Here is a 10664-nt window from a genome sequence, read left to right on the forward strand (position 1 = left end):
AAAAGTGTGACTTTCCTCCAATTTAGAGATCTGAATGCTAAGCTATATATAACCCCAACTAGACTAGACCACTGATTGACAAATTTCTGTGTACACTGTGCCTAGGCAGAAAGCTGCCTGTCAAGCTACGGCTAGGGGGTGCTGGGACTCAGGTAGAAAGAGAACTCCCGAGTGCAGTAAGACAGAAACCCACTAGAGGACGCTAAAATAAGAGCAGAGATAGTCGATCAGCTAGGGTCTATGCCGGGATGTCATGTCTGTACCGAGAAGAAAACAAGCCAAAGTCAAAGAACAAAGCCAAGGTCGAATATCGGGAGAGCAAGTAAGCACAGGGGAGGGAGTGGAGGACACGGAACTGGACCGAAGTCTGGAGGACAGGAAGGAATGGAGGTGAGGTCAGAAAGGAGGGATGTAGGTCATGACGGGCCGGAGAAACAGAGGTCAGGTCGGGTGAACAGAGGTCAAGTCAGGTCGGGCAGGAGGGATGGAAGTTAGTTCAGGCAAGAGGAACGGAGGTCATGTCAGGTAGAACAGGAGGGACGGAGGTCAGGACAAACAGTACCGGGTAGCAGGACAAGAAACAGAGATCTTCTCTCAGGAACAATGTACTCAGCAGGGCCGGAAATATTACTGGCGGCGTCCCGGAGGTAGCAGCACCAAGATATGGCGGCACAACACCCTGTATGAGGCCAGAACAAACAGGCCCCTCCCAAGGGACCTAAACCCCAGAGGCAGAATACACGCACCAGCTCAGGGACGGCAGAGCCATGCATGAATCATGACAGTGTCAATCAGTGATGTGAGGGTGGTTATTCCAAGCTCAGCATTCATAGAACTGGTAGATCTGTGATTTAATCAAAACTACAGCAAGCAGCCCAGTAAGTGACAAATCATTGGAATCAGGGATTCTATCTCTACATCATGTTACTTTCAGATTATGTGGTAAAAATCTGGAAACAGATTCCATTTAAGGTTTTCACAGAAGACTGGCCAGATGCCACCACTTTACTGAAACTTTTAGCCTGTTACCGCCTGTACAGGGAGATGGCTCAGCCAAACATATAATAGATAGTACATTGTGTTCTTAGCTTCAGTTTACTGCGAGGACTGCAAAAATGGAGACAGCCTTTACTGATAATGACACTTATGGAGAAATCTTTGATCCAGAAGAATACTTACATACCTATTATAATCCCAAATCAGGAATTTTGGTGCTTGATGGAACTCTTGACTTTGAACTGAAGAAGCTCCACGAGGCTTTCAATACAAGTAAGTGCATCTGGTGTATACCGTATATTGGTCTATAAAGTGTTTTTTTTTACTTTTTATAGATAAGTTGTTGGTCGTAATCACAGTTCTGGGTCCCTAAGGTCTAGATATAGAGTTGTTTTGTAGATTGTTCTGGTTGGCACTCATGACTCGGAAGGTGGGAGCAATCTTGGGGTCCGGGAGGTCCATGTCAACTGACAAAGAATGAGAAATATCTTGGGTGGGAAATGAATAGACATAACTGATATCATCACTCGTTTTATCCAAAAAGTTGCAGATTTTGATATTTTAAAGGGATATCCAGAATTCGAAGAAGGATCTATTTTTTCTTCCAAAAACACCCCCCGTCATATCAATAGGTTGTACCAAGATTAGAATGTGCATGAGTTGTAATCCCAGACTCTCGTGGACAGGAGGACTGTTCATGGTTAACGGTCCACCCTTTTTCTAATGTTTAAAACCCCCTTTAAATATAATGTAGGAGTCAAACTTACCAACCAATTCAGGTTGGGACTTCAAATGTCAGGGAGGTAACGCGTGTCAACCCTTTTTGCCTCCAGGATGTGTAAGGGGTAAAACATTGATTGATATTGGCCATGGCCCGACCATTTATCAGGACCTCTCGGCTTGTGAATCTTTTGATGAGATCATTGGTGCCGAATACACTGATCGCAACCGAGAGTACTATGAAAGAAGCCTGAGGGACGAACCTGGAACGTTCGACTGGACCGATACCACCCAAAAAGTCTGCATCATGGAAGGGAAAGGGTAGGTGCCATTGTTATGTGTCTCAAAATTTGGTTAGAGGGTGAGAGGTAAAGAACTACTGTGGCGCCCCAGCGGTCTGGTTGCCACAGCAGTGTTGCCCTCCTCAAAAGGGTTAATGCTGAGCCTTGAGGTAGTTGGGGAAATCCATTGGCCAGTAAGTACCATCATTCAACACAGTTTCTCTCCCAGGCCAGCAGAGGGAGCTGTAAACCTGGAGTTCCAGGGAGTCTTCCTTAAGCCCTGACCTGGGGGAGGAGTTAGTCAGTCTGTGAGGAGAGTTCAGAGAGACAAGGACTCGAGTAGTGTGGTGTGTGAGCTGGGAGCTGAGCCAGATTGCTCGGCCCAGGAAAACACATCCACAGGGAGGCAAAAAGGAGAACATTGGGAGTGGAGCGCAGCCAGCTCACCCCGACATAGCTAAAGAAATTGAATATCGGAGTTCAGGGCCACTCGAGTACCGGTGGTCGCATCCGGAGGACAAGAGGACTGCAGGTCTCTGTCCACCCCGCACCCGGAGGTGCAGCTGCAAAGCCAGAGCTGGGAGCCCAGATAGAAAGAACGGCACCCTTGACAGTCCACGCAGCCCGCCATACGGGAGAGGTAACAAATTACCTCAGAGCAGCAGAACGGGACTCAGTATATTGAAACAGTGGGACCCCGTTTACACAAACAGAGTGTAGGGAGCAGGCCTCATTACTCACCGGGCCAGTGTGAGACCCCCGACTGCTTCCAGGCCACTGGATCGCCACCTGTAACAGGCTCCCTGGACTTCACTGGTTGGACAAGTAAAGGAGAAGGTAAAAGGAAATTACTGTCTGTGTCTGTTCCTTTCCACTGCCCTGTCCCTCGTCCACAAACACCATAGACTTTACCAAGCACCAAAGGTTGCCCCGGGGTACCTGCTCTAGCTGTGGAGAGCATGAAACACCTTAGCTGCCATAACATCAGCCCCGGTGGTCCCTTCCAGCAGCTGCGGCTCCATAGCTGCAAATTACCACAGGTGGCGTCACGAATCTTATATAAACTTTAACCCTATCATCTCCCCTAATACTGCCACATTAACTGACCCCACCAGGGTCACGGAATCGGGCCCCGCCACCGCTGACTACCCCGGACTAGTCCGGCCCGACACCGAGTCACCTAAGGCCCTGGGGTGGGCGAGTCATTTCCAGTAATAATCAGTGTGCGGCTTGTACAACACGGTAAATATGGTGTCCACTAAAAAACTCACACAGGCATTAATGCCACAATTGCAGGCAACAAAGGTGAGTACACCACTAAGGAAAATGGCCAAATTGTGCCCAAAGTATGCCAAAGTATGAATATTTTGGGTGGCCACCATTATTTTCAAGCACAGCCTTAACTTTTTTGCCCTGTCTGTGGCTGGACATCAGAGGAGACATCACATGTCAGGCACAAGAGCATTCAACGCCCCCCCCATCAACTCTCTGAGATGTCGGGGGGGGGGGGGGGGAGGGAAATATGTGACCAAACAAATGTTCCAGTCAAAGCATGATTGATTGCTCTCAGTGAGAGAAACAAAATTAAAATTTTGTAGTTGTGATACCTTTTAATGGCTAACTAAGATAAAGTATGATGTTATAAAGCGAGCTTTCGAGACATCTCAGGTCTCTTCCTTCCTTCCTTCCTCTTCAATCATTTTTCAACTGGCTAACACGGTACCAAAACCTTTTTCTTTTAACCAGTCAAAGCACAAACGCTTAAATGCTGGTAACAGTTATTAGGGAGGAGGGGAATTATGAACAGAGGGAATGATGGAAGGGGAGGAAAGGGAGGAAGGGAAAAAGGGAGGTAGGGAAAAAGTGAGGAAGGGAGGTAGGGAAAAAGGGAGAAAGGGACGAAGGGAGGAAGGCAGAGAGGGAGAGAGGAAGGGAGGGAGGAAGGGAGAAAGGGAAGAAGGGAAAAAGGGCCGAAAGGAGAGAGGGAGGAAGGGAGAGAGAGAGAGAGAGGAAGGGAGAATGGGAAGAAGGGAAAAAGGGACGAAGGGAGGAAGGGAGAGAGGGAGGAAGAGCGAGAGGGAGGAAGGGAAAAAGTGACGAAGGGAGAAAGGGAGGAAGGGAGGGAGAGAGAGAGAGGGAGGAAGGGAGAGAGGGAGGAAGGGAAAAAGGGACGAAGGGAGAGAGGGAGGAAGGGAGAGAGAGAGAGAGGGAGGAAGGGAGAATGGGAAGAAGGGAAAAAGGGACGAAGGGAGGAAGGGAGAGAGGGAGGAAGAGCGAAAGGGAGGAAGGGAGGAAGGGAAAAAGTGACGAAGGGAGGAAGGGAGGGAGAGAGAGAGAGGGAGGAAGGGAGAGAGGGAGGAAGGGAGAGAGGGAGGAAGGGAAAAAGGGACGAAGGGAGAGAGGGAGGAAGGGAGAGAGAGGGAGGAAGGGAGAATGGGAGGAAGGGAGGGAGGAAGGGTGAGAGGAAGGGAGAGAGGGAGGAAGGGAGAGAGGGAGGAAGGGAAAAAGGGACGAAGGGAGAGAGGGAGGAAGGGAGAGAGAGAGAGGGAGGAAGGGAGAATGGGAGGAAGGGAGGGAGGAAGGGTGAGAGGAAGGGAGAGAGGGAGGAAGGGAGAGAGAGAGGGAGGAAGGGATAAAGGGAGGGAGGAAGGGATAAAGGGAGGGAGGAAGGGTGAGAGGAAGGGAGAGAGGGAGGAAGGGAGAAAAGGAGGAAGGGAGAAAGGAACAGAGGGAAGGAGAAGGAAGGAAACAAGGGAAGAAAAGGGAATGAGGATGAAATAAAAGGAGGAAGGAAGGGAGAGAAGAAAGGAACAGAGGGAATGAGGGAAGGGGAGGGAAGGGGAGGGAAGGAAGAAAGGGAGGAAGGAACAGAGGGAATGAGGGAATAGGGGGTAAGGAAAGCAGGGAGGAAAGAAGTGAATGAGTATGAAAAAAATGGAGATAGGAAGAGAGAGAAGAAAGGAACAGAGGGAATAAGGGAAGGAACAGAGGGAAGGAAAGAAGGGAGAAAAGGAGAAAGGGAGGAAGGAACAGAAGGAATGAGGGAAAGGGAAGGAAGGAGGGAAAGAAGAGAGGAAAGAAGGGAATGAGGATAAAAGAAATGGAGGGAGGGAGAGAAGAAATTACAGAGGGAATGAGGGAAGGGGAGGGAAGGAAAGAAGGAAGGAATGAAGGAAGAAAGGAACAGTTGAATGCGTAAAGGGGAAGGAATGAAAGAAGGAAGGAACAGAGTGAATGAGTGAAGGAGAGGGAAGGAAAGAGGGAGGAAGGATGAAAGCAAGGGAGGGCGGGAGAAATGAAGGAAAGGGAAGAAAGTAACAGAGGGAATGAGGGAAGGGGAGGGAAGTAAATAAGGGAAGAAGATAGGGAGGAAGGAACAGATAGAATGAAGAAAGTGTAGGGAGGGAAGAAGGGAGGAAGGATGAAAGGAAGGAAGGAAAGAAGTAAAGAAGGGAACAGAGGGAATGAAAGAAGCAGAAGAAAGGAAGGAAGGAAGGAAGGAAGAAACATTGGAAGGAAGTACTTCATAAAGTACATTTCTGGTTCCAGCAGGTTTGGAGAACAAGCCGTGATTTTAGCTCATGATAAGGAAAGCTTGGAGACCTGGGGACATGTTACATGATATTACATAACTGATTTCAAGATTATCTGTGATTCTGTTTCAGGACGTCCGTAGAAGAGAAGAAGAAAAAGCTCAAAGACACCGTAACGAAAACTCTGAAATGTGATGTCCGGAACACTAACCCACTAGAACCGCTGGTTTTGCCCCAGGCTGATTGTGTGATGTCTCTCGGGTGTCTGGAGTGTGCGTGCAGCGATCTGGACACCTATCGAAAGGTCCTTAAAAATGTATCTTCTTTGTTAAAAACAGGAGGGCATTTAATTATAACAGAGATCCTTAACTGCAGCTCCTACGTATCCGGGGGTAAGAGGTTGTCCTGTGTGGTGCTGACAGAGGACTTTATGAGAAGCGCTATAACCGAGGCAGGATATGAGATCGTAGACCTGGAAGTCATCTACAGAAAGTACGACAAGGACCAGTACGAGCTGTGCGACCACGACTCCAGCTTGTTCGTTCTGGCTCGCAAGATTAAAGATCTGTAGCCGGAGAAAGAGAAGTCTGATTTATGAATATTCGCTTATTGATGATCATTGCTGCGTTAGTAATACGTATATAATAGCTTCACAAAATTAAATCCTTAAATCAATTGTAAAATAAACATTGTTTTTATTAACTCCTTTATGCCGGCGTCACACGGTACGATATATCCATGACGCACATCCGGCATCGTTAGAGATATCGTACCGTGTGACACCTCCGAACGACTGTGAACGAGCAAAAATACTCACCTTATCGTTGCTCGTTGACACGTCGTTCATTTTCAAAATGTCGTTCCTCCTTCTGTGCGCCAGTTGTTCGTCATTCCCGTGGCAGCACACGGCGCGCCTTGTGACACCTCGGGAACGACGAACACAGCTTACCTGCGTATCACCGGCAATGAGGAAGGAAGGAGGTGGGCGGGATGTTACGTCCAACTCATCTCCGCCCCTCCGCTTCTATTGGCTGGCTGCCGTATGACGTCGCTGTGACGCCGAACGTCCCTCCCCCTTCAGGAAGAGGATGTTCGCCGCCCACAGCAACGTCGCCCGGGAGGTAAGTGCATGTGACAGGGGGTTAATGACTTTGTGCGCCGCGGGCAACTAATTGCCCGTGTCGCACAAACGACGGGGGCGAGTACGATCGCTCGTGCGATCGCACGATAGATCGTCCCGTGTGACGCCGGCAATAGGCTAAGTTCAAACAATCAGCTTTTGTTGAGTTTTTTGTGTTGCAGATTTCTTGTAGCATTTATGTACAAATCTCTCTTTTGCCCAAAACTGGAATCTTACATGCAGTTGCTGGTGCAGGTTTTTCTATGTGTGGCTGATACATCAAGGACCACGGACATAACAGTCGCGGTCGCAGAGATTACGACTCTGATTGGGCCAGGCATGCGCCCTGCAGAGAAGCAGCTGGCTTCTTTCTGTGAGAGAGGAGCTGCGCTATTCAGTGGCAGACCACACGGCCGCTATGGGGCCCATGAGTCAGGGGGGCCCGGTGCCAGCTGCGACACCCCCTTGCCTGACATCACAGAAAGTAATGATGAAGGATGGAGTGGAGCGCTCTGCTCCATCCTTCATCATTCTCCCCCTGTGCCTGCACACGACACCTCAGTGCATGTCACTACTGTGCGCTGCTGAGCTGAGACTGCAAAGCAGGGAACACTGACCAGAGCAGGGGGGAACGAGGAGAGGTGAGTACTTGTTTATTTTTTTTTAATCAGTGAGTACACGGTGGCCAGAGGCCTATGGGGGTGCATTAAATGGTAAGGGGGCTGCATAATACAATATGAAGGACACCTTATACATGCACTATGGGGCTGCATTATAAAACATGCAGGACTATGGGGCTGCATTATAATATATGGAGGCCTAATGGTATGCATTAAACAGCATGTGGGCTGTATAACACAATATGAAGGACTATGGGGTGCACTATAAAATATGGAGAACTATGGGGTCTGCATTATAATACAGCTCTGGCAAAAATTAAGAGACCACTGCAAAATTGTCAGGGAAATGTAAATTGTTCTTTTATTCTATAAACTACTGACAACGTCTCTGAATTTCCAAGCAATAAATTTTGTATTTATTTTCTGAAAATGAGAAATGGTCAAAATAACAAAAAACAATGCATTGCTTTCACACCTCAAATAATGCAAAGAAAACAAGTTCATAATAATTTAGAAACAACAATACTAATAATGTTTTACCTCAGGAAGATTCAGAAATCAATATTTTGTGGAATAACCATGATTTTTAGTCACAGGTTTCATGTGTGATTTCCACCAGTCTTTCACACTGATTTTGGGTGACCTTATGCCACTCCTGGTGCAAAAATATAAGCAGTTCTTTGTTTGATGGTTTGTGACTATCAATCTTCCTCTTGATTACATTCCAGAGGTTTTCAATCGGGTTCAGGTCTGGAGATTGGGCTGGCCATGGCAAGGTTTTGATGTGGTGGTCCTTCATCCACACATCGAGTGACCTAGCTGTGTCGCATGGCGCATAATCCTGCTGGAGAAACCAATCCTCAAAGTTGGGGAACATTGCCTGAGCAGAAGGAAACAACTGTTTTTCCAGGATAACTTTGTATGCGGCTTGATTCATATGTCCTTCGCAAAGTTTAATCTGCCCAATTCCAGCCTTGCTGAAGCATCCCCAGATCATCACCGATCCTCCACCAAATTTCACAGTGGGTGCTTGTACGCCTCTCCAGGTCTCTGTCTAACTATTAGATGACCAGGTGTTGAGCAAAGCTGAAAATTAGACTCATCTGAGAAGATTACCTTACTCTAGAAATTGGGCAGATTAAACTTTGCGAAGAACTTCTGAATCAAGCCGCATACAAGGTTATCCTGGAAAATAATAATAATTTTGTGCAGAGGAAAAGAGGCTCCTTCCCTCAGCACCCAGCTTTCCCATGCTCTGCTATACAGCTTTTCCTCAGCACCCAGCTTTCCCATGCACTGATATCATGGGAAAGTTGAGTGCTGGGGGAAAGATGTATATTAGCGCATGGGGAAGCTGTGTGCGGAGGAAAAGATGTATAGCAGAGCATGGGGAAGGTGTATGCTGGAGACAAGATGGATATCAGAACATAGGAAAGCTGGGGGTTGATAGAAAGAGGGATTTCAGATAATGGGAAACATGGGTGCTGAGGGAAAGAACCAAGTGTCAGCAACACTATCCCGTACCCAGAGTGTCAGCGTAATTATCCTGTACCCCGAGTGTCGTCATCATTTTCCCATACCCCGAGTGTCAGTGTACAGTGGTGGGCCTTCTTCCAAACTTTGCACCGGGGCCCATCGACCTCTAATTACGCCACTGCCAATAACCCATGCTTATTGTGTGAATGGGACAGCCCAGATATAACTCATCACTGGAGACCAAAAAAGTTGGACAACGAGAACATCTTTGAAAATTGAACTCAAGAACATAGTTGCGGAAAGTTTAGTTGATCCCACTAAAGTTCTCCTGCCACCACTCTAGATTAAGCTTGGACTGGCGAAGCCATTATTGAAAGCTCTACCAAAAGAAGGTGAGACTTAAGTACCTATGTACAACGTTTAATGGGCTGTCTGAAGCAAAAGTGAAGGAAGACATTTTTGCACGTTCGGATATTGGGACACTCATGAAGGACAATGTGTTCCAAACCAAAATGAAAGTTGTTGAGAAATGGGCTTGGGATTCTCTTATAGACGTTGTGAAGAAATTTCTAGGTAACAACAAAGATCCAAAATTGAAGTCCACTGTGGAGAACATACTGAAATGTTTCAAAGCCTTGGGTTGTCTGATGAATCTCAAGTTATATTTTTTACATTCCCATTTCGATGAACTTCCTGAAAAGCTTGATGCGGTTTGCGATGAGCAAGGAGAAAGATATCATCAAGATATCAAGGGGATGGAACGACGCAATACCAAGGTAGATGGAACGTGAAGATGATGGGGGAACCACAGAGAACATCCGCAGCCTTAAAGGCCCCATCACACGCTACGATTTATCTGCTGATATGTCGTCGGGGTCACAGATTCCGTGACGCACATCCGGCATCGCTCACGACGTCGTTGCGTGTGACACCTACGAGCGACTCTCAACGATCGCAAATAGATTGAAGATCATGGATCGTTGACACGTCGTTCAGTTTCATAATATTGTTCATCGTTTGGATCGCAGCAGACATATTAGTATGTCTGACACCCTGCCAATGACGAACAACATTCAAACGACCGTCTTGGCCAACCAATATATCACTGATAGCTGTTGTGTCGTTTGTACGATCGTTACGTGTGACCGCTAATAAACGACCTATGAACGTTCTCCGCAAATCGTAAATACGATCTGGGCGTGTCACGTCGCTCATGAGATCGGCAGATAAATCGTAGCAATTGACGGGGCCTTTAGAGGAAAGGGATCGAGATAAAAGAAAAAGGCGCAATAATTAATTTCTAATAAAGTTGCAGAATGAATATTCAATACATTTTTATATATAAATATGCCAATTGGAGTAAAAGACATGGATCGCACATCCCAAAAATACATTGATCTAAAGCCGCTAGGCAAAAATTTAAATAGAACGTGAGGTTCTTAGTTACCATTCTGATCAGACTGTATTAAGCCCACTATCACGTCACGGCGAACCTCTAGAGTGGGTCCCTATCCTAAGCCTTTGTGGTGCGGCACTGTGCACCAACCACCAACCATAAGTAAACATAAGAATCAGTCATTGGATTTAAAAAAAAAATCATAAACTGAAATTTGGGCATACCTGTGATTGAAAGGGAACCTGTCAGGTGCAATATGCACCAAGACTCATGAGCAGTTCTCGGTGTATATTGCTAATCCGTGCTTAACTGTCCCTGTATCTAGTAGCATAGATAAAGAGATCTTTAGAAAAAGTATTTCTTTTATCTTATGCTAATGAGCTCGGGGACTAGTCGTGAGGATGTTACTTCCCTTGGCTAGTTGGCCCCCTTAGCATGTTCGTGCCCCATTGATGCACAGCGTCAGAGGATGGTCACACTCACCTCTCTGCTGCCATCCTATCCAACTCCTGGATTTCGGCT

At 47.0% G+C, this 10664-nt stretch overlaps 1 protein-coding gene across 1 annotated transcript; it reads left to right on the plus strand.

Annotated features, from left to right (window-relative positions):
* Positions 1–1071: 1071 nt before the first annotated feature.
* LOC142256598 (indolethylamine N-methyltransferase-like) lies at positions 1072–6205 on the plus strand. Its single transcript, XM_075328353.1, has 3 exons — positions 1072–1269; positions 1830–2037; positions 5663–6205. The coding sequence occupies exons 1-3, from the start codon at positions 1116–1118 to the stop codon at positions 6099–6101; spliced, it is 801 nt and encodes a 266-aa protein (XP_075184468.1). The 5' UTR covers positions 1072–1115; the 3' UTR covers positions 6102–6205.
* The last annotated feature ends 4459 nt before the right edge of the window (positions 6206–10664 follow it).

This window comes from Anomaloglossus baeobatrachus, chromosome 11 (assembly GCF_048569485.1).
Source record: "Anomaloglossus baeobatrachus isolate aAnoBae1 chromosome 11, aAnoBae1.hap1, whole genome shotgun sequence".
Classification (NCBI taxonomy): domain Eukaryota; kingdom Metazoa; phylum Chordata; class Amphibia; order Anura; family Aromobatidae; genus Anomaloglossus; species Anomaloglossus baeobatrachus.

Excerpts from the sequence above, each read along its gene's own strand:
- LOC142256598 (XM_075328353.1), top strand. The coding sequence starts at position 1,116 with ATGGAGACAGCCTTTACTGATAATGACACTTATGGAGAAATCTTTGAT. Across the intron at positions 1,270-1,829 it reads CCACGAGGCTTTCAATACAA|GATGTGTAAGGGGTAAAACA; the intron begins GTAAGTGCATCT and ends TTTTGCCTCCAG. Across the intron at positions 2,038-5,662 it reads TGCATCATGGAAGGGAAAGG|GACGTCCGTAGAAGAGAAGA; the intron begins GTAGGTGCCATT and ends ATTCTGTTTCAG.